The sequence below is a fragment of the Nanorana parkeri genome, unplaced genomic scaffold (assembly GCF_000935625.1).
Source record: "Nanorana parkeri isolate BGI_ZX_2015 unplaced genomic scaffold, ASM93562v1 scaffold2971, whole genome shotgun sequence".
Lineage (NCBI taxonomy): Eukaryota > Metazoa > Chordata > Amphibia > Anura > Dicroglossidae > Nanorana > Nanorana parkeri.
Genome location: NW_017309239.1, coordinates 22185 through 45360, shown reverse-complemented (window position 1 = coordinate 45360; position 23176 = coordinate 22185). Strand labels below are relative to the sequence as shown.

Here is a 23176-nt window from a genome sequence, read left to right as displayed (position 1 = left end):
AACCATTTTTCTTAACTTTAAGCATGCCGCTGAATTAAGTTGCATATTCTACAGTGCAACTATCTGTTTCACTATGTAACAGGATTTTAGGGGTGCCACCAGATTCAGGTAAGAGCTGTACTCGCATACTTATTACAGTCAACACTTTCGTGCGCACTACATGATAATAGAAGCTTGCAAAAGAGCGAAACCTGGTAATAATCTCTGCGCTTTCAGAAAATATATGGTTTGGGGGGTCTTTTACAAACGCTAGCAACGCAGCAGTTGAAAATCAAATCAATAGGAAAAAATTGCAGAAAATTCAAAAATGGCTTGGGCAGCTGATTTGAAAAATGTTCCGGAGGGCTTGGCAGCGAAAGGGTTAAACATCGACTCAAGATATTGCCTATTCATTTTCTGACACAGCATACCGGTGCAAACATTTACACTGAAAAGAAACTTACCACTGACTGAGCAGGTGAAGGATTGTGACATTTTATGGGAAGAAACCCCTTTTCCCCAATCTGGAGTCTCTTCATATGTTTTCTGTGAAAAAAAGGAAACAAACTTGATTTGTTGTACAAAACTTTCAATAATGTCTGTGCACCTGTCTAAACCCAAATACAGTGGTACCTCGGCTCACCAACTTAATTCCTTCCACGATTCTGGTCGCGAACCGAATTGGTCGCAAACCGAATCAAATTTCCCCATAAGGTTCAATGGAAATAAGGTTAATCCGTTCTGACCCCTATGAACGTGGTCTAGAACAGAATAAGATTTTCACATAAGGTTCAATGTAAATAAGGTTAATCCTTTCTTAACATTCTTGTCACCTTCATTACCGCTCTGCACTTTCTTTTTACCCCCATGCTTGTTCTGCACTTTCTTTTGAGCCATGCTGGATTGAATAATACTGTACAGTACTGTATGTGCTAAAAGGCACACAAAAAAGCTTCACAGCAAGTGTGCACAGGTCTGTCTGCAACCACAATCTCGACTAGAGGAAGCCACGACCACGTGCCAGAGCAGGGAAGTTGGCCGCGGTCGTGTTCATCACCTGATTTGGAGATCGCGAACGGAAGCAAAATTTTGCCGAACTTCCTGTTCGCGAACCGAATTGTTCGCGAACAGAAGCGTTCGTGAACCGAAGTATTACTGTATCCCTCACAGCAGCTGTGCCAAAGTGATCTAACCACCCATAAATATATACATAAATAAATATAGCGCCACGCTTTAAAAAAAATGGTAAAAAAAGCTAAATTGATAAATATCTAACCCCAAAATAATTAATGTAAAGAGCCAAAGTGCAAATAAAATCTTCAAAGTGCATAAACAATTAGGATGACAACTCCAATTAATATTCACAATAAATATACAGCTGCCAATATGAGACAAACTCAAATGTCCACAAAAGTGCCATTGCGTATTAAATGTCCAAAGTATATCAAATATGCGTTCCAAAGGTGCTCATTCAATCCTCCTTCCAGATTCAATAGACTCACCAGAGAGGATGGACCATTATTATTGATTGGTCTCCTCTACATACGACTCCCCCAAAAAGCGACCACCATACACCAGCAGATGCTTTCCCCGACTCCCCTTATACGGCAATGGCAGAAGAAAAGATAATAACAGATGTTCCCATATTGTAAGATTGTTAAAACTGTTTATTAAAATGCAAAACAATAAAAACACACAATATTAGGTGCTTAGCCAGCGCCGCAGATCTGCAAAGTATAACAATCATCCCATTCTTCTAGTTTTGGTCCTGTATATTTATTGTGAGTAATAATTGGGCTTGTCACTCTGGGCAGAAGAAGACTTAACCTATGCCTGGTTGCTAGAGCGGTCGCTGCAGCCTCTCCCCCTTGCTCTGGTGGTTTAAGAACCTGTGAGTCCTCACGTTCAATACAAGGGGATGTGAGAAAGCAGAGGGACATTACACCTCCAGAGCGGCAGGGGGAAAGGCTGAAGAGACCAATCTAGCAGCAAGGTGGCATTGAGGTTTGGGTTAGTATAACTTTGTTATTTTAAACCCTAGACCAAAATGTGCACTTAACCCTTGCAGTGCGGGGGTAACCCACTGCAAGGGTTACATTTCCTTCTGCCCAGAGTTTTTGAATGGTTGATGCACTCTGAAGATTTTTTTTTTTGCACTTTGCATTAGTTATTTTGGGGTTATATATTTATCAATTTACTTTTCATATTTTTTTTTCTATAACACCGTGCAATATTTATGTATGTAAAACCAGATCTTTAATCAGATCTTTAGAAATCTATTTTCCGAGCAGTAGTAATGAATAGGCCCAAAAAACCCTCTAAAGATAAGGTAAAGGTAAATAGGCTTGCCTTGTCATTAGTTTAATCTCATTTACCCAGACTGGTTATAGTAAGGTGGGCTTAAATTGAACAAGAAGCTGTCCATTAACCATAGACTAACAATAGGTCTGAAACATCTGATACATTTTGGAATAAATGGCTCTCAGTGATGGTTAACGTTTTTGAGCCCGAGTTCCCAAACTGCAACGCAAAATCAATGTATTTATCTCAAAGTACCAACACTGAAAATAAGTTTGGTATTGTGTTTTCGTTTGAGCACTGAGGTTTAAAAACCTTTTTGCATCACTGACTGGCAAAATAGGGAAACACAGATATTCAAACATTTCTACACTTACACAAACAAACACACATAACCACACATTCATAAACACACACATATCAGCAAGGCCGGATTTACTCCTCAGAAGCCTGTAGGCAGAGAAATTTGAAACGCGGTCACACAGCCCTGGTCAGGCCAGTAGTACTGTAAAAAAAATTGCAGACTGCAGACCAGAACCAAAGTACGGCAGACCTGAGACCAGAACCAATGCACGTCAGACTTCCGAGCACGGCCATACTAATCACTCTAGTGGCGCCATCACTCACAAGAAGGAGTGATTCATAAGGTCTGCATCTGCAAGAGATGCAGATCATGCTGATCCTCCACTGGACCACCACTACATGATTTTAATTTAATATATTGCCGGTTCGGCAATGTATTAAATAGGATCTGGGCACCTTCCAGGTTTAAAGATGGTCGCCATTCGCGGTGGCCATCTCTAAAAACTTAATGTGACGCAGAGAACGGTGGGACGCCGAAGGCCCGTGCTGAGAACCCCAGGTGAGAACCTGGCATGTGCAGGCCCTGGCAACCAGCACCTAGGCTCGCATGCCACCAGAGAGGCCTCTGCGTGCCCTCTGTGGCACATGTGCCATAGGTTCGTCATCGCTGCTCTATCATATAAGGCTGTATTCTGTGCTTTAAAGCAGCCAGGTGCCTAGTTGGCCCTGGGCAAAAAGGAATAATCTGCATGGTAGATCATGCATGGTCTTCATGGTCATCCCAGTGTAGTATCATTACCGTATTTGCCGGCGTATAAGACAGGTTTTGAAACCTTAAAACATCCCCCAAAAATCGGGGGTTGTCTTATATGCCAGGTACATACAGAAGGATATGGTATACTGTATGTAGCTTTGGCTACATACAGTATAAAGCACTGAGCCAATCACGGCAGGCTTTGTATTAATGAATACAAAGCCTGTATTCATTAATACAAAGCCTGTATTCATTAATACAAAGCCTGCCGTGATTGACTCAGCGGAAGATGGAGGACACAGCGGGGATCGTGGACAAGGTAAGAGACTGTTATCCCGATTGTTGCTCGGGGTTACCGCCTATGGTACTGAAAATTAACCCCGAGCCACACTCGGGAATACCACCATGGATGTTAGTGGGTGCATTGAAACATTATTTTGGGCTATACTCGTCTTATACGACGAGTATAACCCAAAACCTATATTTTAACACAAAAAGTAGGGGGGTCATCTTATACGCCGAGTCGTCTTATACGCCGGCAAATACGGTACATAGTATCATTACATATAAACTCAATTTGTTTTGTTTTTTTGCAATTGTGTCAGAATTGAGAGATGCAGATACCTTCTATTTCATGAGTGATTTTTCAGTACTACTAAATTATATGCTAAATTATATAAATAAACCAACAACTTCCTTACACAGGAAATAATAATGAGCATTTATACATAGGAAATAACCAAAGCCATAATGTTTTAAGTTTGAGTAAACAAGTTAGAATCAATTTAATTATGGAAGGATAAAATATAGAAAAAGCAATACATTTCTGAACATCGAGGTCTTACCTGTAGCAGACTAAAATGTGAAAGACATACGACACAGAGACTGCACATGATAACATAGTGGTGAAATACCAGACACCTGAAGAGGATTAAAATACAAAGATTTTATTTATTGGATGCCAAGGCAAATATATTTGTACCGTACGTGCAGCAATCCTTATCTTTTGTCCTTTGGATTATGGCTTGACAGCCAACTAATGTAATTAATACTTCTAGCAGTATACAGTGCAGGGACCTAGAGGTTGCCCTTTCTATGCCCAAATACTGGGCTATTCTGATCTGACAAAGTTATGGCAATTCTTAATAATGGTGTACTTCTCTACCCTCTAGGTGCTTGCACTTTATATATGTGGGTAGCTTATTTTTACTTAGAGTTACTTTAACATATGAGGCACTGATTATTGTTCTTGGTCTGATTACAAATATGGAAAAAAGCTATAGTTTTTAATGACAGATGTATTTAAAGTGACATTAAAATCCCCCCCCCCCTCAAACAAAAGCTGCCGTAAGGACTAGGGTTGCACAGATACCAAGTACAGTACTCGATACAAGTACGAGTGCATGTACCGATACTTTTGAGCTCCAAGACTACACTAGAGAAAAATTCAAAAATTAGGAGGCAGCTGTCATTTGTAAGGAGCACACGGAGCTCCTGGGATTTGTACATCTCTGTTTTAATGTACGATTTTGTTTTTATAAATGTAAAAAAAGTGATGCACAGATACCAGTTTTGCGAGTATGAGTACTGGTACTTGCCGAGTACTTACAAGTACGAGTACTGATACATTTTTGTTTATTGTCATGTGACAGTTTTTCTAAAGCAATACAGACTAATGATTTCAGGACAGTGGTGGAGTGCCAGAGCCCGGTCCTAGCTGCAACCGCTGCAGCCAAGTATCGGCACTGGTACTCGAAACGTATCTGTGCATCCCTAGTAAGGACCTAAATAATGCCTCTTGATCTGATCATCTTCTTCCTTCCGCTTGTATTCAGCAATCCCTCTAGCACTGGTGCCAGTCTCTGATCCAGCGCAGACTCCTTGTGTCCCATGCTGTCTGTCCGACGTGCACACTTACGGCTGAGTGCATTCACCTCCACTGTGTCTCATCTCTTCTCCCCGCTTGTGATCTCTACTGAGCATGTGTCTGCCCCATCCTCCTGCACGGCCGCTCAAGAAACCGATTTCTACAGATGGGAGCTAGCACCGGAGACAGAGGTAAGCTTTTACCTCTTTGGTAACTTTTTTTATTTTTCAAAATGATTTGGCATATATCTACTGCTCGCTAGCAGTGGATATATGTAAAAAAAATAAACTTTATTACACTTTAACTATAGAAATGAAAAACACAGAGCTTATTCTTCAAATGATTGGATGCTTGAAGAGAACACAATGAACAATCTGGCCCAGGTTATTTCATATTCTAGCCACAGCATCATAACAAGTCACCAGAACTGTGGCAGGAAGCAAGAAGTACAGCTCCTGCTACACTTTCCAGGGGCAGCTAAACACAACATTTACAATAGTTTTCGTCAAAACAAATAGTGCATAAAGGGTAATGGTACAAAAAAAAAAGCCCCGCTGAACTTTGTTTATTCAGCTAAATTCAGCAAAATAGTCTTAAAAAGTTTGTTTTGTTTAGACAGCAGCAACATTAAATATAAATTAGTAAATTTATAGTTAACTTTACTTAACATAATATTCTTAAAATACACACAATAATTGTATTATTGTCTTTATTATTGATTGAATATATACTTCGTTTGAATTTTTATTTTTGAACATGGTCGCAAAGGCAGGACAAGTACAGTGGAGGGAACTCGACCGTGAAATTTTATGAACGATCAGCTGTTCCCGCGCATGCGCAGTGAGCCGATTACACATTCCACCACTGTCAAAGTGGGCGGGATTACGGTGGAATGTGTGACCGCGTCACTGGTCACACATTCCAACGTAGTTGAAAACTTTGATAGAACACAGGCAGCCTGTTCTGGGAGGATCTGCTGCGTCTTGTCCACAGCTCTGCTCTCCGCACAGGCTATGTACAGTGTGTAATGATGTCACCGATAAGGTAACATCTGGGTATACAAAGGCATTTGGTGCACACAAGGTGGATATAAAGTATAAGGAGCTATTGAGGAATATATTTGAATGAAAATCTTTGTGCCTGTAGTTCTGCTTTTAAAGGGAGCTCTTTACTGTAGAAGCACTAAAAATGTGAAACTACTCCCTGAAGTAGTATCAGTTGTGTCAGAGTGTTAATAAATATCTTCAGTGAACATAAAGTCCAGGGCAATGAGAATTCTTAATGATTCAAAATGATACACAAATATAGGCTGAATTTGATGTTTTAAAATGAAAGAGAGAAGCTGATTGGTTGCCATGTACAGCTGCTCCATAATCTGCCTGCTCCAGTTTTGATGAATTCCCTTCTATGTGTCCTCTCTACATTTTTATTGCCCTTTACTTACATGTAATGAACACATGCTAAAGTAAAGTCATTGGGGGTAGTTCATCAAAACTGGAGCAGAAACAATTGGGAGCAGTTGTCCATGGCAACCAATCGGCTTCTATGTGTCATTTCAAAACAAACTGAAGGTAGAAGCTGATTGGTTACTATGGACAAATGCTCCAGATTATGTCTGCTCCAATTTCCCCCACTGTCTTATGTTGCCACTTCTGGGCCTTGGTGTGCACTTTACAAACAGTAGGCTGCAAATTAAAATATTTAATCTATTGCATTTATTTCTAATTTCAATGCTCCTTATACTTAGGAGAAGAGAAAGTAAAAACTGGTAAAGGAAGTCCATGAAGGTTTGAACAACTTCTGCATCTAAAAATGTTGGAAGGATATTATATGACAGATAGTCACAGAACTGGAGGTGTTGTAAATTATTATTATGATTATTATTGATGATTATTATGATTATTATACAATTATAATTCACAGTAAACACTAGCTCAATCGAGACCTAAAATAAAAAATATTGCACCTGCTGCTTACCTACTAAGTTGCTATTGAATTCCTTAAATGAGGCAACGGAACTATTGTATCCATCCCAAGATACGTCAGCTGTCTGTGCTTCTAGCCGTGCCTCGAAGCTCTGCAACAGACTCACACCGAATCTAAATACACTGTACTCTATAGTGACCAACTGTAAAAGAAACATGAAAAAAAAATTTAAACAAGTTGTGTGAAAATAAAACCATTTAATATTATAAAAACTGAAGCTATCTAATACCATTACATTGTATTATTATATATGTGCTCATTTTGCCACAAGAAAAATATTTACTTTTACAACTTTTGTGTTCACAGCCATAGGTGCGTATGTCCCATGTTATATATTTAAACAATAAAAAAAAGAATAAAAAAGTATTCTTTTTTTTAATTGTTTAAATATATAACATTTTTAATGCACTTTATTTAACATTTCTGATAAAATACCTTCAGGCAGTTACTAATTTTTGCAAGAAAAAACGAACATTACAAGCTAAATGATAAAAGCTTTTTTTTTTTTTAAAGTAACACTAATCAGCTTGTTAATCACTTAGCACTTGTTATGTAGTGCCTCCTGATTTTACTTGATTATTTGTAATTGTAATCATCCACCCTGGAGTAGAGGAGCAGGAGCCAGTTATATGGTAGCTGTCAGATATTCCCTGCAGCCTCATGGGGTTTCTTGGAACTGTGATTATGAACTTCTTTGTTCTCTTGTTGGAGAGAAGGTCACATGCACATGGGCCTCCTGTGCTTAACACAGGAGAAATTGATCTGAGAAGTGTAAGTAAACCAAGGCCTTATTCACACTTGCTTTGTCAAACCTGAGTTTATAGCACATTTTAAAACACATATAAATGCAGGCAATGAGTTTTCAATAGCATCATACAGAATGGACATTTAGGCTTCGTTCACACTATGCAATTTTAGATTCCTGTGGCAGGAATCCAAAATGTCCCGTTTAGCTGCAGTCAGAGGGAAAGTGTTTTCCATTTCTATGCAGATCAGCTGCAACTCAAAATGGGAAGAAAATATGATGAAAAGTTCTGCATGGCTACATGACTTTCTGATATTGTCACTAGAATTCCTGCTCATAACCACTGTATACAGAACCTTCACATTGGTCTATATGCTCAGCACAATACAAATCCAAAGCAATTGCAGACAGATGCAGCCAGGGGTGTAACTAGAAATCACAGGGCCCCATGGCAAAATTTGAGACCTGAGATCCCCGCACAGCCACCTGAGACCCCACACAGCCCACCTGACACCCTGCAGGGCCCACCTGAGACCCGCGCAGCCCACCTGAGATCCCACACTCTCTGCAGGGTCTCAGGTGGGCTGGTTGGGGTCCCTTTACCTGCTCCTCCGCCAGCGCCACTGATGGGCCTCTTACTCCACCGCTGCCACTGCCCGGCTGCCTACTCCACCACCACAAACGCCCGGCCTCCTTCTCCACCGCCGCAACTGCCCGGCCTCCGCCACCGCAGGGCCTCCTTTACTTCAGCTGCTGGCTGTCTCTGACTCAGCAGTGGCTGTGAGCAGGATCACACTGTTGCGCATTCCTCCTCACAGCCGCCAGTGACAGTCCTGATGCCATAACGGCAAAGTTGGCCTGCGCGGCATCAGAAGGACCCCTTTGTTACTGGTCCTGGCTGGGCCCCCCTGTGCTCCGCGCCCCCATAGTGACCGCCTTGGTTTACTATTGCAATAGGTCCGCCACTGCATGCAGCAATATACATCCATGCAACACAGTGGAATGCAAAGTCTATGGAATGAAGGCTGAGGCCTATTGATAGAAGGCCACCTTCTATCAGAGTCTGAGAGGACTTGATGAGCTTTGGGACCGTACAACAATCACCCCCTTTGCACGGCTGTTTGGCGAGTTTTAGGAATCCAGCTGGATTAAGACAGTCTACTGTGACTTACAATGTAAAGGCAAAACAACGACAACACAGTAGTGCCAATCATTCTGCTCGGAAACTTAAAATTTGGATCCCATGTGTAGATCTTCTTTTCAAACCAGGTTTTCTTCACCCTGCAATAAAAATAATGTTTCCCATTAGAAGTATGTAAAATATATCGAAAAGGAGAAAAAAACCCAAGGTAAATGGTTCTCAGGATTAAGAATGTGATAAACTAAATAATGTTTAAAATGCCAAACTTTTTTTTTGATAGAGTAGGGAAAGGTTAAAACCCCTGTCAGGTTTATTTTTTGCTGTCTATGTTCTGTTGGGGAGATTTCCCTTCATTTGCTCTCCTGTAGACACAGCAAACAGAGAAAATCTCTCCAAAGTAAGGGAAATCCTCTTGCGGCAAGTGTCCCTAGCTGGACATCTGGTTTTTTTCCAACTACACCTGGAGGTTGTCAAAACGCTGCAACCGAGATCGAAGTGCTGGCTTATTGGAGGAAAGGGGAGAGAGATGCCTAAATAGGTGTTCCGTGGACTCGTCGATGGAACTAAAGTAATAGAGACCCGCTTATTATTAATATTTTTCTTGCTTTGAAAGAACTCTGCCTACCCTCCAATCCGTTCTATATATGAACATTGTGAACTGTTGTTTTTAAGCCGATCTTAAGTAGTCTACAAGAACAAGTGAATACGGCCTAATATATATTTTATGTTATTCAAAATATATAGAAAGAGCTCTGCCATCAATTTCTGTTGCAAATCAGACCAACTGATTAACCCTACTTTTTGTATTCCATCGATTGTTTGCGATTTTTCTATCAATTGTCACAAACACCTTAATTTTTGATTATACTAGTTTTTCAGATTTTCTGGTTATACACTTATGTTTACACCGATTGCTGACACTTAACAATAGATAGGTCTATTGTCTGTGATCATTTTTCTTTTATTTTTCTTTTAATGTTCTACACAGTCTTATGTATTACAGAATTTTATGAAATTCACTATCACGGTATTCAGTACTAAAACAACATTTTATGGTATGGACACCAGCACACTTGTACGAATGGTTTAAAATAGCTATAGCGCAACATATTGGCTCACATTGATCACGTTATATACATTGTTGCAGCTGGTAATTTTAGATTTCTCATCCTAGCGCAACTAAATTTGGTGAATATGGACATTTATCTTGTATCTGAGACAACTCACAATTTTGGATTTCCACTCACATCCAGTCGTGGTGGTGGTCAACAGTACACATAGAAAGAGTGAATCTCTGCAGTCATTAGGGATGTAAGAGCTAAAAGGAGATTGTAATTCAGGCACAAAGATCTCTATGAGAAGTCTAAGAAGCTAAATTGGGTAATTCAACTTGTTTAGCCTTACCTATAAAGTGTACGTCAAGTCAAAAACTTTTCAATTAGATAGATTAGATTTTTTTCTGCTACCTGGGCCTCACTTAGAGAGATTTATACACAGTGCCAGTCCTGCTATGCAATGGCTTCAGGAGACAGGCAGTGACAGAAAATCTGCAAGAGGGACACAGATGTAGCACCCCCTGTGGTGGGCTTAAAAGGCAGGGTGGACTGACATTTTACCTTAGCCGGTTGTTCGATGCAAGTGTAAAGTTGGGCGCCAGTCACTTTAAGGATTTCTTTTAAAGGTTCCCAGCTTTACACTTCAGAAGACTTTTATAACTGATTGCATTAACACTGTGTATTGTAGAACAGGGACGTGCGGTTAGGGGAGGCAGGTGAGGCATCGATCAGTGACGAGCAAGTGAGGGACAGGGAGGCTCCTCTCTGTCTCCTCCCTTCCTCCTCCCCACATAGCTTGGTTACCGAGCTGGGGCGGGGCTTTGACGGGACAGGAGCTTTGGCAGGAGGGGGGTGGAGCTTCGGTGGGATGGGGGATGCCTCACCCAGCACAGAAGGCATGGCACCTCACTGTTGTAGAACCTTAGCTGGTTAGCAGACATAGCACAGAATTCTCTAGGCGAGACCTTTCCTGCAGGCTGTGGTCCCACCCTAGGAGGTAAGATTTGTCCTCACTGATCCTCTCGATGGCTGTCCTGGAAGATGACTGGGGAAAACATGAGTTGATTACCTGATAACTCTGTTTCCAGGAATCTTCCAGGACAGCCAGTCCCCGCCCTTGGTGTGTATCCAGGTGGCATCCGTGGTTGGATGAAGGAGGGGATACTTTTGTGCATGGGGTAGCCTTCGGTCCTAGAGGTTACTGACTTGGGATGGAAGGAGTCTATTTATTTAATGTGGTTGATGTGTTTCCTGTTGCAGGCAGGCGGAGCCTATATCTCGATGGCTGTCCTGGAAGATTCCTGGAAACAGAGTTATCAGGTAATCAACTCATGTTTTCTGCAAGCTCCAAGCCCATCCTGGCTTCTCTGGCACCTCAGGCAGATGAAGTTAATCCATGGTTCTCTATCTAAGGAACAGTTTCAGACCCCAACTGGGTTCATACCTGACCACCTGCAGGCCTGGTCAGACAGCACAACACTCTATGCACTTGTATGTTATGTACTATATTGGGTGATATGAATTATTAACTACTTCCTGGTGTAGTGTTAGTTTGGACTCTAAAGTGGAATGCTTCATAGGCAGTCCCCCCTCTAAAGCGGAGGCAAGTGATCTTCTAAGAGCCATAGGGATTACATGACATGTTACTTTAGAGAACACCCCTTTTGAGTCTGGTGTTGAGTCTGAAGTTTGCATCGAAACATGTCAAGGGACATGTGCTCCATCCATCACTTAGGCCTACCTGGTTTACCCACCCACTGACTCCCATGGTATATCACCTTGTACAGACAACAGTTATTAAAATTAGTCCATATTAACTTTGCAAATACTGACACATATATTAAGGAGCCACATGATAACTTTATCAGCATATTTGCCTTGAAGTGACATATCTCATACATAAAGCTGAGATTGCATTTCCATGCATGATTTATCATAGCTGCAAACTGAATACAAAAATGACTTGGTGGAAATATGTGGGATCTCATTTATATGGATTACGCTGCATTGAAGTTATGCATATTGAAATTAGTTTGCTTGAATGGACTTGAACTGCATTTATTTCTGAGTTACATTGATAGACTATATGGAAAGGCGTGTGGTCACATGTCAAATACATAAGACATCACTGAAATCTGCCTTCTATCCTAAAACCTAAACCAGTGCAAGCAGATGTGTGAATACCCCTCCGGGTTTACAGACAAACAAAGCAAATACAGCACTAAGTGATTAATATATATGCAATGATGTGAAAACGTATCTTCTCTGTCAAATGAATACACATTAGAACAATCCATAAGTTGAAGATATTAAACTAAAAATTACCATAAGCAAGGGATAATATATAATAATATAGTATACTGAGACACCGCAGCTGAAGCGGATCCCGACAATTATGAAGGAGAACTGTGGGGTAAGGACTTTTCCCCATAGTTCTCCTAAGTGTAACGGGAGGACACAAAGTAGCATCCTCCTGTCACCCAAAGCTCAGTATAGCGCGAGCTACAGCTCGCGCTATACTGAGACACCGCAGTCGGAACGGATCCCGACAATGCTGTCTGGATTCTCCCAGCTGCGTGAGTGACAGCTGGCTCTGCCTATCTAGAGGCAGAGCCAGCTGAACCCGCCCCCTCCCCGTCCGTTCCGCCATTCAGCGCTGGAGGATCGGACAGGGGAGGGGGGGTAATCCCTGCAGGGAGCCGTGAGTGACAGTCACGGCTCTCTGCACGGATAGATCGAGAAGTGAGCGAGCGACGGTATGTGTTCGCTCAGGTCCCGATCTACTGAGCCGACCTGTGACAGTTTCACAGCCGACCTCTGACAGTTTCATTGTCACAGGTCGGCTCAGATTATGAGGCTGGGTGAAAATCACTCGCCTCATAATTCTCCTTTTAAAATGACACTAAAAGGTGTTAAATCTTAAAAATACATTCACGTACCCTATTAACAAAAATGTATCTTATTTGTGCATCACTCAGCTGTAGATCCTCAAATAATCTCTGAATTGGTGCTGACACTGTCCTTACTTTTTGAGGGTGGCTACTTTTGTTCCCCATGGTCTCTGTGTGTGTTGTAGAGTAGCCACCACTCCAAGCTCACTCCTGTGATGGACTACAATCTCAATATAGTAAGTAGTAAAGTAAATGTGAGATTGTAGTCCATTACAGGAGTGAGCTTGGAGCGGTAGCTACATTACAACACACACACGGACCATGGGGAACAAAGGTAGCCACCCTGCAGAAGGAAGGACAGTGTCAGAACACATTTAGGCCTTGCTCACACCGAAAGCGGTGTGCTTTATATATTTACATTTATATATATTTACTATTTGTATACACTTTTCTTAGAAACTTAATTTTGTAACATTTAGAAAACAGTTCCTTATATTACCATTAGTTTACAGAACTGGGCAGCTAAACAAATCTGTGGTCATACAGTAAAGGGCGATCCAATTAAAGCTAAATGCTATGAATGGTGTTTAACTGAAAATAAAACATAACCTAAAATGGTATTAAGTGCTTTAAGTATAATGCACAGTGTGCTAAAACGACACCCAAACTTACTCTATAGGTTTTCTGAAGAGTCTTTTTACATGCTCAGCTTGATGGTTTGGTAGAAAACATATTTCTTCCTGGAGCAAAAATAGAAATGGTAAAAAAAAAATATTAGAAGGTAAAATAAAACAGAATCAAGCATCTGGTTTAAGCAACTGAACAAAAATATTTTTAACATGATGCTAATGTAAAACTGACATTCAATATTTAATGTGTCTGAACTGTATCTGAATTAAGGTTTTATTCACTTCCTAAAAGCAACTATAAGGGCTCATGAACACGGGTGTATTGCAGAACAAATACAGATGTATTTTCATATAGCGTAAAATTGTCCTATATGTGCGGTGCCCAGGAGCTGCAGCTACTGTGGTTTTCTGTCCATTACATTGTATGGGCAGAAAAGCCTGTACTTGGGTGTACACCTGCAACGGCATTGGTGCGCACACAGTGGTATGTTTCTGAGCGCTGACGTTTTTTGTATTAGAAAACAAGTGCCAGTGTTTGTGGGCGTACACCTGAGTACAGGGTTTTCTGTCTATACGTTGCTATCGACAGAAAACCAGAGGAGCTGTGGCTCACAGGTGCCACAAATACAGGCGTATTGTACGCTGTATGAAAATATGCCTGTGTTTGCTGTGCAATACATGTGTGCATGAGCTCTTAGCGAACCTAGTAGCAAACAGAACCATGATAACTGCAGGAATCTGCTGACGTGTAGCTAGTGTGGCATGGACCATTGTCACAGAGGTAGAGACCAAATGCTGACTATTGCGAGGGTGTTAGCTCAGCAGCGAGTATGTGTGACTCTCTGGATGAGTTCACCACAATAAATAGGCACAGAAAGCAACAATTTTTCAGGTGAAAACACACGTGCAGTTTATTTACAAACAAAATTAGTAAAAGAACATGACAATAAATCCTTGCTTCTTGGCGACTGACTACACACAATTTCCTTCCACTGTCTATCAACTAGGTGCAACCTTGTGCTGCCCTTGGCACCTATCTCCCTACTGAACAAACTGCCACACAGGCTGTGTCTCAGCTCACAGTTTGGGTTATTCCACCATCATTCAATTTCTAATTTGATACAATGATTAATTGTTCAATGGTAGTGTTGTCCTTAAGGGGCTGATGTATAAACGTTTTTTCCAGTGTATTGCTGGGCAAATGCCTTTTGCATGTCATTCTACCACTAGAGGGAGCTGAGGGGCATAGGAATTTCCTATGTTTCTTGGCTGCTTCTAGTGGCAGGAATGCTGTGTAAACAGCATTCACCCAGCTATACCCTGGGCAGATCCTTTATACATCTGCTGCTAAGTGTTTTGCATTAAGAAATCCATACTTACATTTCTGATGTCAGCTCCAAGCAGTATTCTAATGGACTTTATAAACTTGTGAACAAACCGTCCCATCAAGAAGATTAAGCACAAGAGAGATGGCCAATAAAAAATGACCTTTTCATATTGACCTACGATCTGAAAAACCCAATAAAAGTGTAACACGTTTATACTGTATAAAGATAAAAGGAAATGCATAAATCTTTCACTGTGTATCTGCAATCTCTAGTATATAACTGAAGATAAAGTAAACATTTTACAGTGAAAATAGCGTAAACTTAGAGAAGTCCTGAGACTCTATGAAAGGATCTATAGTACTTACCTCCCCATGAGGGCATGATGCAATGTCAATCACTGTGACTACAAACCTAAAAACATTTCTGAAATTACTACAAATTGAAATATGTACAAATATATTCATAAATACTTCAGACTGTGTTAATGACTGTTGTACCCATTATGATCATTGAACAAATGTGAACAGGTAGCATAATCAGCTTTATTATCTACAGGAAAATATGCAAAGTACAAAATCAATACACACCAGGTAAGAGTATATAGAAATCCTGTAAGGGATCCAATTATTGTATTGCTTGTAGAGAGACATGCAAAAATTGGATAATAGGACAATCCAACTTCAACAGCTCCCGCTAAAAGGCCAAGTGCTAGAAAATAAATAGAAAAAGGATAAATATCTGTAAAACTATGCATAAATTAATTCTACACTAAAATCAAGAGCAATAAGTAAATCAATGAAACATTACTGTATAAAAAGATATTTAGTGGTAAGCTTGTAATATTTTATAAAATTATGGGATAAAATCAGCATCACATGCTACTTAACTAAACATTTTATATTTTCTTTTAACTATCATTTTATTTTTTACCTAATATATATAGTTAATTACAAACTAATGATTGTTGTGATATGACATATATGGGCATTATTGTATATGTTTAGTTGTATACCTATCTTCAGTATAAGAAATTTTTATTTTAAGCCCGCGATTGGTGTGCAAAAACTAACACCAATGTGAACCAAAAAGATTTGTGCACCTTTACTTGAACATAGTAGAACCACGTTTTGTACTGTTCAACCTAATATATGTGCAGCAGAGATGAACAAATCCAGTAACAATAGCCATGTCTAGCCACAGACCCCCCTGTGCACAGTATGAAGCATTTGCCTATCTACTGTATCTTAGCAGTGTAGCAGTGCCCTCTGAACTTCTGCTACAGACTGAAATGAACCCTGTATGCCTAATACCGTCACAAATCCCAGAGTTTGCTGGAGGAATGGTGAGGTTTGAAGTTCTACAAAAAAAATGTTTAATGAAGCTAGAGTTTGTATTATGGTTAAAGAGTGTGTGCAAGAGCATTATTAATGTTATCATAACATCATACAATATAATAAGTGTTATTATTACTGCTATTATAACCTTTACCCCATCACTGCTCCCTTGTAGTGTACTGCCTATGCTAACAGCTCTCCTAATGCCTGTCCTTGATACATACTTCCTGTTAAGATCAATGACATGTATTGTTACAGTTGACACTGCTAGCTGCTACAGCCAAAATTAGCCTGGGGGCTATGGGGCTCCATGATTTGTATTTACACCCCTGCCCATTATATCTGTTAGTCTAAGGGTTCACACCAGATGCAGTGCGTTCTGGTCCGATTCTGGCCAGAACGCACTGCATCGCATTGCCGCCGGCTCACTTTTTTTGTGGGGCAGGAGGGGGCGTGGCGGCCATTGAAGTGAATGGCACCGTAGTAATTGTAATCGCAAGGCACATTGTGCCTGCGGTCCGGTGCGATCACAATGCTGCAAGCACTATTTTGATTGCACCGGACCGGACTGCAGGCACAATGTGCCTTGCGATCCCGTGTGGGCGATAGCATTGCGGCCGGAGGGCGTGGCGGGCCATTGAAGTGAATAGCACCATAGCCACCCCCTCCTGCCCCATAAAAAAGTGAGCCGGCCAGAATCGGACTGGAACGCACTGCATCTGGTGTGAACGTACCCCAATAAGGGCAGTCCATTGCAAGGAACAGAGTACTGTGTGATCAGTTTTAAATATTCTTTAGTTAAACTCCACAAAAAATTACTTTGCTCCCTCCCCTCCTGACATCTTTCAACATTTCTTCCATATGTATGCATATCCTTTTGCTGCATTGCCACCTCGTAAATGTCAATTAGATAATCTTGGTGTATCTGCAGTATATTGTAGTTACTTCCCATTTTTCTACTGCTTCTTGCCACATCCTACCATAACCCCGTCTGCTTTATTTGTTCTTGTCTGTTGTTTTTCTGATAATACAAATTCATTATTGGTTAAAGTCTTGGCTGCTATTTTAGCGTGGATCACTGTGGATTTTTATACTGAGCAAGGTAACTGACAAATTAAAAAAACAAAATGACTTAATTCACTAAAATACCTACCTCTTGCCCATGATGGCACACCTGGTGGCAGGTATTCCTCAGAAAAAAGTGATATAACTTTGTTCGCAATTGCCCCAAAGGCAAAGCCATATGTCCATCTATTTTTGAAGGTCCCTATTAGATCTAAAGGACTGACCACATAAAGGCAGTAGATTAGAGGAGCATTGATTCTATAAGAATACGTGCAAATCAAAGGATACATAATTACTCCTGCTGGTATTACATAGAGACACAAAAGTGCATGGCAATTGGGCTTGTGTTGATGACATTGACAGGTAATGTATATTTGACCTGCAGTTGACCTGCTTCAAGTGGGTCTTGCATTCACATAGACTTGTATAAGAATGCAAAATTCATCTGATGTGAATAAGTCTGTTAACACAGGTCCTTATTGTGATTTTTTTTGTTAATGTTGCTGCAGAAAATTAGATATATACAGGGTATAATCCCTGTACACCAAAATAATTGAAAGCAAATGATAATTGAACATTAATTCTATCAGGTGTTGACATTTTCTATTGAATCTTAAAGTGTCTCTCCAGTCAAAAAAACAAACAAAATAAAAGTATATGCAATGTTACAATAAACTATGCACATTCCTAATATGATCATTTTTGTTATCTTAAAGGAGAACTATGAGGTGAGTGAAAATCACTCATCCTCGTAGTTCGAGCCGACGTGTGACAATGAAACTGTCACAGGTCGGCTCTATAGATCAGGAAGTGAGCAAACGCATACTGTCGCTCGCTCACTTCTCCATCATTTCCCTGCAGAGAGCCGTGACTGTTACTCTACGCTCCACGCAGGGATTCCCCCCCTACACACGCCGATCCTCCAGCGCTTACTGGAGGAACGTATGGGGGAGGGGAGGATACAGCTGGCTCTGCCTCTAGATAGGCAGAGCCAGCTGTCATTCACGCAGCTGTGTGGATCTCTACAGCATCGTCAGGATCCTTCCCGGATGCGGCGGTCTCAGTATACCGCGAGCTGTAGGTCGCTATATACTGAGCTTTGGGTCACGGGAGGACGCTAGTATATGTGATCCCAAATAAAGGACTTAAAATTAGGTATGTACTTGGCGATTTTTAAAAAATATTTAGACTATATTAACATATGGTCTATATTAATATAGACCAGAATGCTTTAAGTCACATTGACCTGTTTTGTAGAGGTTAACCCAGGGGCGTCCCCAGGCATGGTGTCACCCGAAGCGGACGCCGGGTGGCACCCCGTTGGGATGTCATCACACATGCCGTGACGTCATCGGCAAAGAGAGGACGGGGCGTTCTCCCGCAGGGATAAGATATGCCGCTTGATCCCCTCCTCTTTTGTGCAACTGTTGGGCTCTCGGTCCATGACCGAGTGCATGCCTTTTTTAGAGGGGGTAACACCAAAGTGACGGTCAGGCATTTTGGTGTCACCCGGTGAAGGCCACGCCCCCCGCACCCACCTTGTGACGCCACTTGGTTAACCTATGTGTGTGATATCCTTTCAGTGGTATCTGACTCCTGACTCTTGGCCAACTCTCTGGGCACTGGAACATTGCAGCCTGTCAACCTGGAACTCAGGATGGAGAGCGGTGAGGTAAGTAGTAGTTTTTTTTTTTCTTCCAGGATGGAGAGTGGTGTCCCTCGCAGCCGACGAGAGGACATGACACACAGTTCAAATTCCGCGGCTACAAACCGTGGAGGCGTCAATGGGGCAGATCCGAGTGACGTCGAGGGACCTGATTGGGACTTGTGCACCTGCTGCTTGTTCCGTGCGGCCGGGCAGTGCAGTCAGAGCGGCAAAGGGAGAGACTATTTTCTCAGGGCGGCGGGGGTGAACTGGGCATTTTTTGCTCCCCCCCCTCAGAAAATAGACTCTGCCTTTGCCGCTGTCACTGCGGTGCCGGTCGCACCGCAATACCGCATAGCACAAGCAGCGGGTGCATAGGTCACACTATGTCCCTCGGATCCGCCACTGTTAGCGGGGGGGGGGGCATACGGGGGGGCAAGCACTCACCTGGGGGGGCAATTGCCCCCCATCGCCCTCCTGTAGCGACGCCACTGGCACCATGTCTGATATGCCAACCATAGTAGGTTGCCAGGTCCTGTTCCTCAACCATCTGTTCCTCAACCCTCCCCATTTACACAGGCTTGGGACAGGTATGTTGAATGTGCATAACCAATTTGTACACACATACTAGGGCCAATTTAGAGGGGAGCCAACCTAATGGCATATCTTTTGGAGGAAATTGAAGTACCCCATGCAAGCACAGGAAGAACATGTAAACTCCATGTAGATAGTGTCCTGGCGTAGATGTGAACCAAGGACCCCAGTAGTACAAGGCAGGAGTGCTAATCTCTAAGACACCATGCAGTCCAGTCATCTTTTTAAGTTGGAGAACTTGCACAATTGGTGGCTGACTAAATACTTTTTTGCCCCACTGTACATGAGATAATGAGGTCACCAGCACACCTAGGTTTTGCCTGATGAAGGGACCGCATATGGTTCTGAAACATTGCATTTGCTTGTGACACCATTGATTGTGACACCATGTTTATCTAAACATCAATAAAAGATGGATCGATGAAGTGGACCTTGATGTGCTGGTGACCTCATTATCTCCTTTAGTCTTACAGCGCATCTGCTGGCCATTTTAGCACCATCTGCAGTCTCTAGTAAAAGGTTACCCCATATCACTGGTCCCATATTGTGTGCCAGCTTAATTCACCATTTAAAGTTAGATTTCAGGTAGATATAAAAACTGTTTTAGTTGTTTACCCCTTTAAAAATAATTAAATAAATCTTTACATACAGCTAGCATAAATACCTGACTCCTGATATCAGCATCTTACCTCTCTTGCACAACAGTACTTAGACTGAGAGAGATTGAGAGGGAATACTAGGACTTGCTGACAGGAGAAGAAAGCAGTGTAAGCAAAGTTGATGACTTATCTGTGCACTGCTGCCTCTTCATTGACCAATCAGCAGCCTAAAGGTAGGGAAATATCACCCTAATATTTCTTACGTCTAACAAGGAAAGTGATGTCATGCTCCTGACTGGATTAGTAGGAATATATGAATCACGAAAATGGCTGGACATAATTACAAATCCAGTTCACATATGCATGTTTTAACTCTGTATTTAGCTGTTTGCCAAGAGTTAAGTTTTTAATTAACTGCACATTCTTCTAACACAAAGATAGCAACAAGGCTTTATAATCTCTCTCATGACCCCTACTGAAACATATGTGGTGTACAGTAGTTCCCTTTAGCACATTTTGCCAGACAGGTTATAAACTAGAAAAAAATGACAGGACTAATGACCTGCACCAGGGGTGGGGAACCCTCGGGCCTCCAGTTGTGGTGAAACTACAAATCCCATGATGCATCTGTCTCTGGAAGTCATGCTTGCGGCTGTGAGAATCTTGAAAGTGTTCTTGAATCTTGAAAGTGTTTTATAATATATTTAAAAACAGAGGGTGCTTGCATAACATTAAGTATTTCCTCATTGTTGTCCTTGCTGCTATCATATATTGCATTTTCTATCAATGACAGGGCTGTAGTGATCTTCAGTGCTAATCATTGCAGGTTAGATCACTAGTCATACTTATGGTAGACTTGGAAGTATTTTGTATGTACTTACATTACAAATCCAAACCTTCTATCAAGTAATTGTATTTTATCATCAAATCTTGTCCTAGTAGTGCGTCTCTCCAGAAAGGAAAGTAGCAGGATTATTAGAACCTTTAAGAAAGAGAAACATAATCTGGTTTACACATCATATGTTTAGAACCAATCAATCATTTTTTATGCTAACTTGTAATGAACAATTGTTACTACACAATGATGAATGGTCACTGATTAGCTTTAGTTTATTACATATTCAATCTAAAGGAGTTTTTTTTATTCTCTTTCTCTGTCAAGTAACCTATATGTCCCAATGGGTCATGGACAAAGAGTTATATCAGAGATACAATAGATAAGAGACGAGCACATTGAGGGGGAAAGTATCAAAACGGGAGCAGACATAATCAGACAGTTGCCCAAAGTAACCAATCAGCTTCTGTCTTTCATTCTCAAAACTTAACTGAACAAACTGAAGAGAGAAGCTGATTGGTTACTATGGGCATCTGCTGCAGATTGTGTCTGCTCCAGTTTTGATAAATTACCCCCATAGTATTTATCTCCATCCTTTTTTGAATATCCATCTATGCCCAGAGGTGAAGATGGGTAGTGAGGTTACTACCACCCTGAGAGCAAATGTGCAGTTTAATCGTACCAAAAGCTACACGAGGAGCAGATTTATTAAACATGCTTGTGACAAATTTTCTTAATTAGTTATACTTTAAAAAAAATATTTTTAGAGGTTAATTGAAGAAATAGGTCACCAGCACTCAAAGAGTTAAAAAATGAATAAGTCCTTTTTATTGGACAATGGTGTCACGACAATCAAAAAGAGCCGACGTTTAGGGGCCACGCAGGGTCCCTTTCTCAAAGAGGTTAAACATCTTTCTCAAATCCCTAGATATACTTCTCTAGATCCCATTCTTTTCTTCTAGTTTTTATGCAGTCTTTTTTATTTTTTGTTTAACAAATGTAAAGTGCTCCTTTCTTCTGAACACATGATTGCTGAGACCACCTACTAAGCTATATGTTGAGTACCACTAAAATACTGAATACAGAAAAATACGTTATGCTTTTAATGTGGATTGCTGCAGCTATGTAACTTGTCAAAGCAAAATTCTTAATTTTTAGAATTTATACATACTGGGTCTGCTTCTGTTTATATCTTAAAATATAAATATTTTATTGAATATTATACCACACATAATCATAAAAAAATAACATTTAAGAATTATACTCTGTCATCTTATATAACTAGGGAAATCCACATTACAAGTATTAAAAGCATATTCAAATGAACTTTTTGTATTTTCCATTCCTCTGAACCTTTCAGTTCAATCAGGACCAAAATGTAAACACAATGGGGAACATTCTGTAGCTCAGCAAGGCAGTGGAAATAAGGAGCAGGGAGACAGATTTTGAGACAAATTTAGTATATAATTGTAGCTTTAATAATACAATCCTCCCTCAGTTGTTCTAAAGCACTTCAACAGGATACAACCTGCCACTGACCAGTTCTTAATTGTGCATATGTTTAGAGTTAAAATCTATCTCATCTTCACTGGTTAATCTGCTACAGACCTGTGCAAATCTCTCTCAGGGGTCACAAATACACATAAAAACTTTCCCATAGAGTTTGCCAAGTGAGAAGCTGCTTGATTTGTATCTATTGTTGTCACTAATTTGCTTGATTAAAATACCATAGTTTATCTAGTCAAAGAAAATAACGGAATATTGCTATGAAAATAACGTACAGTAATTATTTTACCAAGAGCATACTACTTACTGAAGGAATAAGAGAATAATGCAAAAATAAATCCATATCGATTTTGGACTGACAGGTGTCATATTCCTGGTTGTTGCTGTGGAAACAGATGTATTATTAGGATTGATCAGTCATCTTTACATTACAAATGTAACACTGTTGTAGCAGGCACTGTTTATCAATTTACAGTGAAGCTTTTCCAAGCCATATATAGTATGCAGTTGAAATGGTTGCGATATTACTACTACACTGGTGCCATAGAGAGAGTATGGCATACACATCATAATTGGAAAGGAAAGTAGCTGCGCACCTTCAAATCAGCTTATTGGTCTAATC

At 40.8% G+C, this 23176-nt stretch overlaps 1 protein-coding gene across 1 annotated transcript in view; it reads right to left on the bottom strand.

Moving 5' to 3' along the window:
- Nucleotides 1-22937, bottom strand: part of LOC108802580 (stimulated by retinoic acid gene 6 protein homolog) — a gene marked incomplete at its 5' end in the record, with an annotated part of 37247 nt that extends 14310 nt beyond the window's left edge. Inside the window, 11 exons of the mRNA XM_018574437.1 lie at nt 444-525; nt 4180-4255; nt 7179-7329; nt 9105-9213; nt 13692-13759; nt 15029-15157; nt 15342-15387; nt 15564-15684; nt 17464-17594; nt 21095-21195; nt 22862-22937. Coding sequence (XP_018429939.1) covers nt 444-525; nt 4180-4255; nt 7179-7329; nt 9105-9213; nt 13692-13759; nt 15029-15157; nt 15342-15387; nt 15564-15684; nt 17464-17594; nt 21095-21195; nt 22862-22937 — 1090 coding nt within the window. The remainder of the gene's footprint in view (nt 1-443; nt 526-4179; nt 4256-7178; nt 7330-9104; nt 9214-13691; nt 13760-15028; nt 15158-15341; nt 15388-15563; nt 15685-17463; nt 17595-21094; nt 21196-22861) is intronic.
- Nucleotides 22938-23176: the final 239 nt, after the last annotated feature.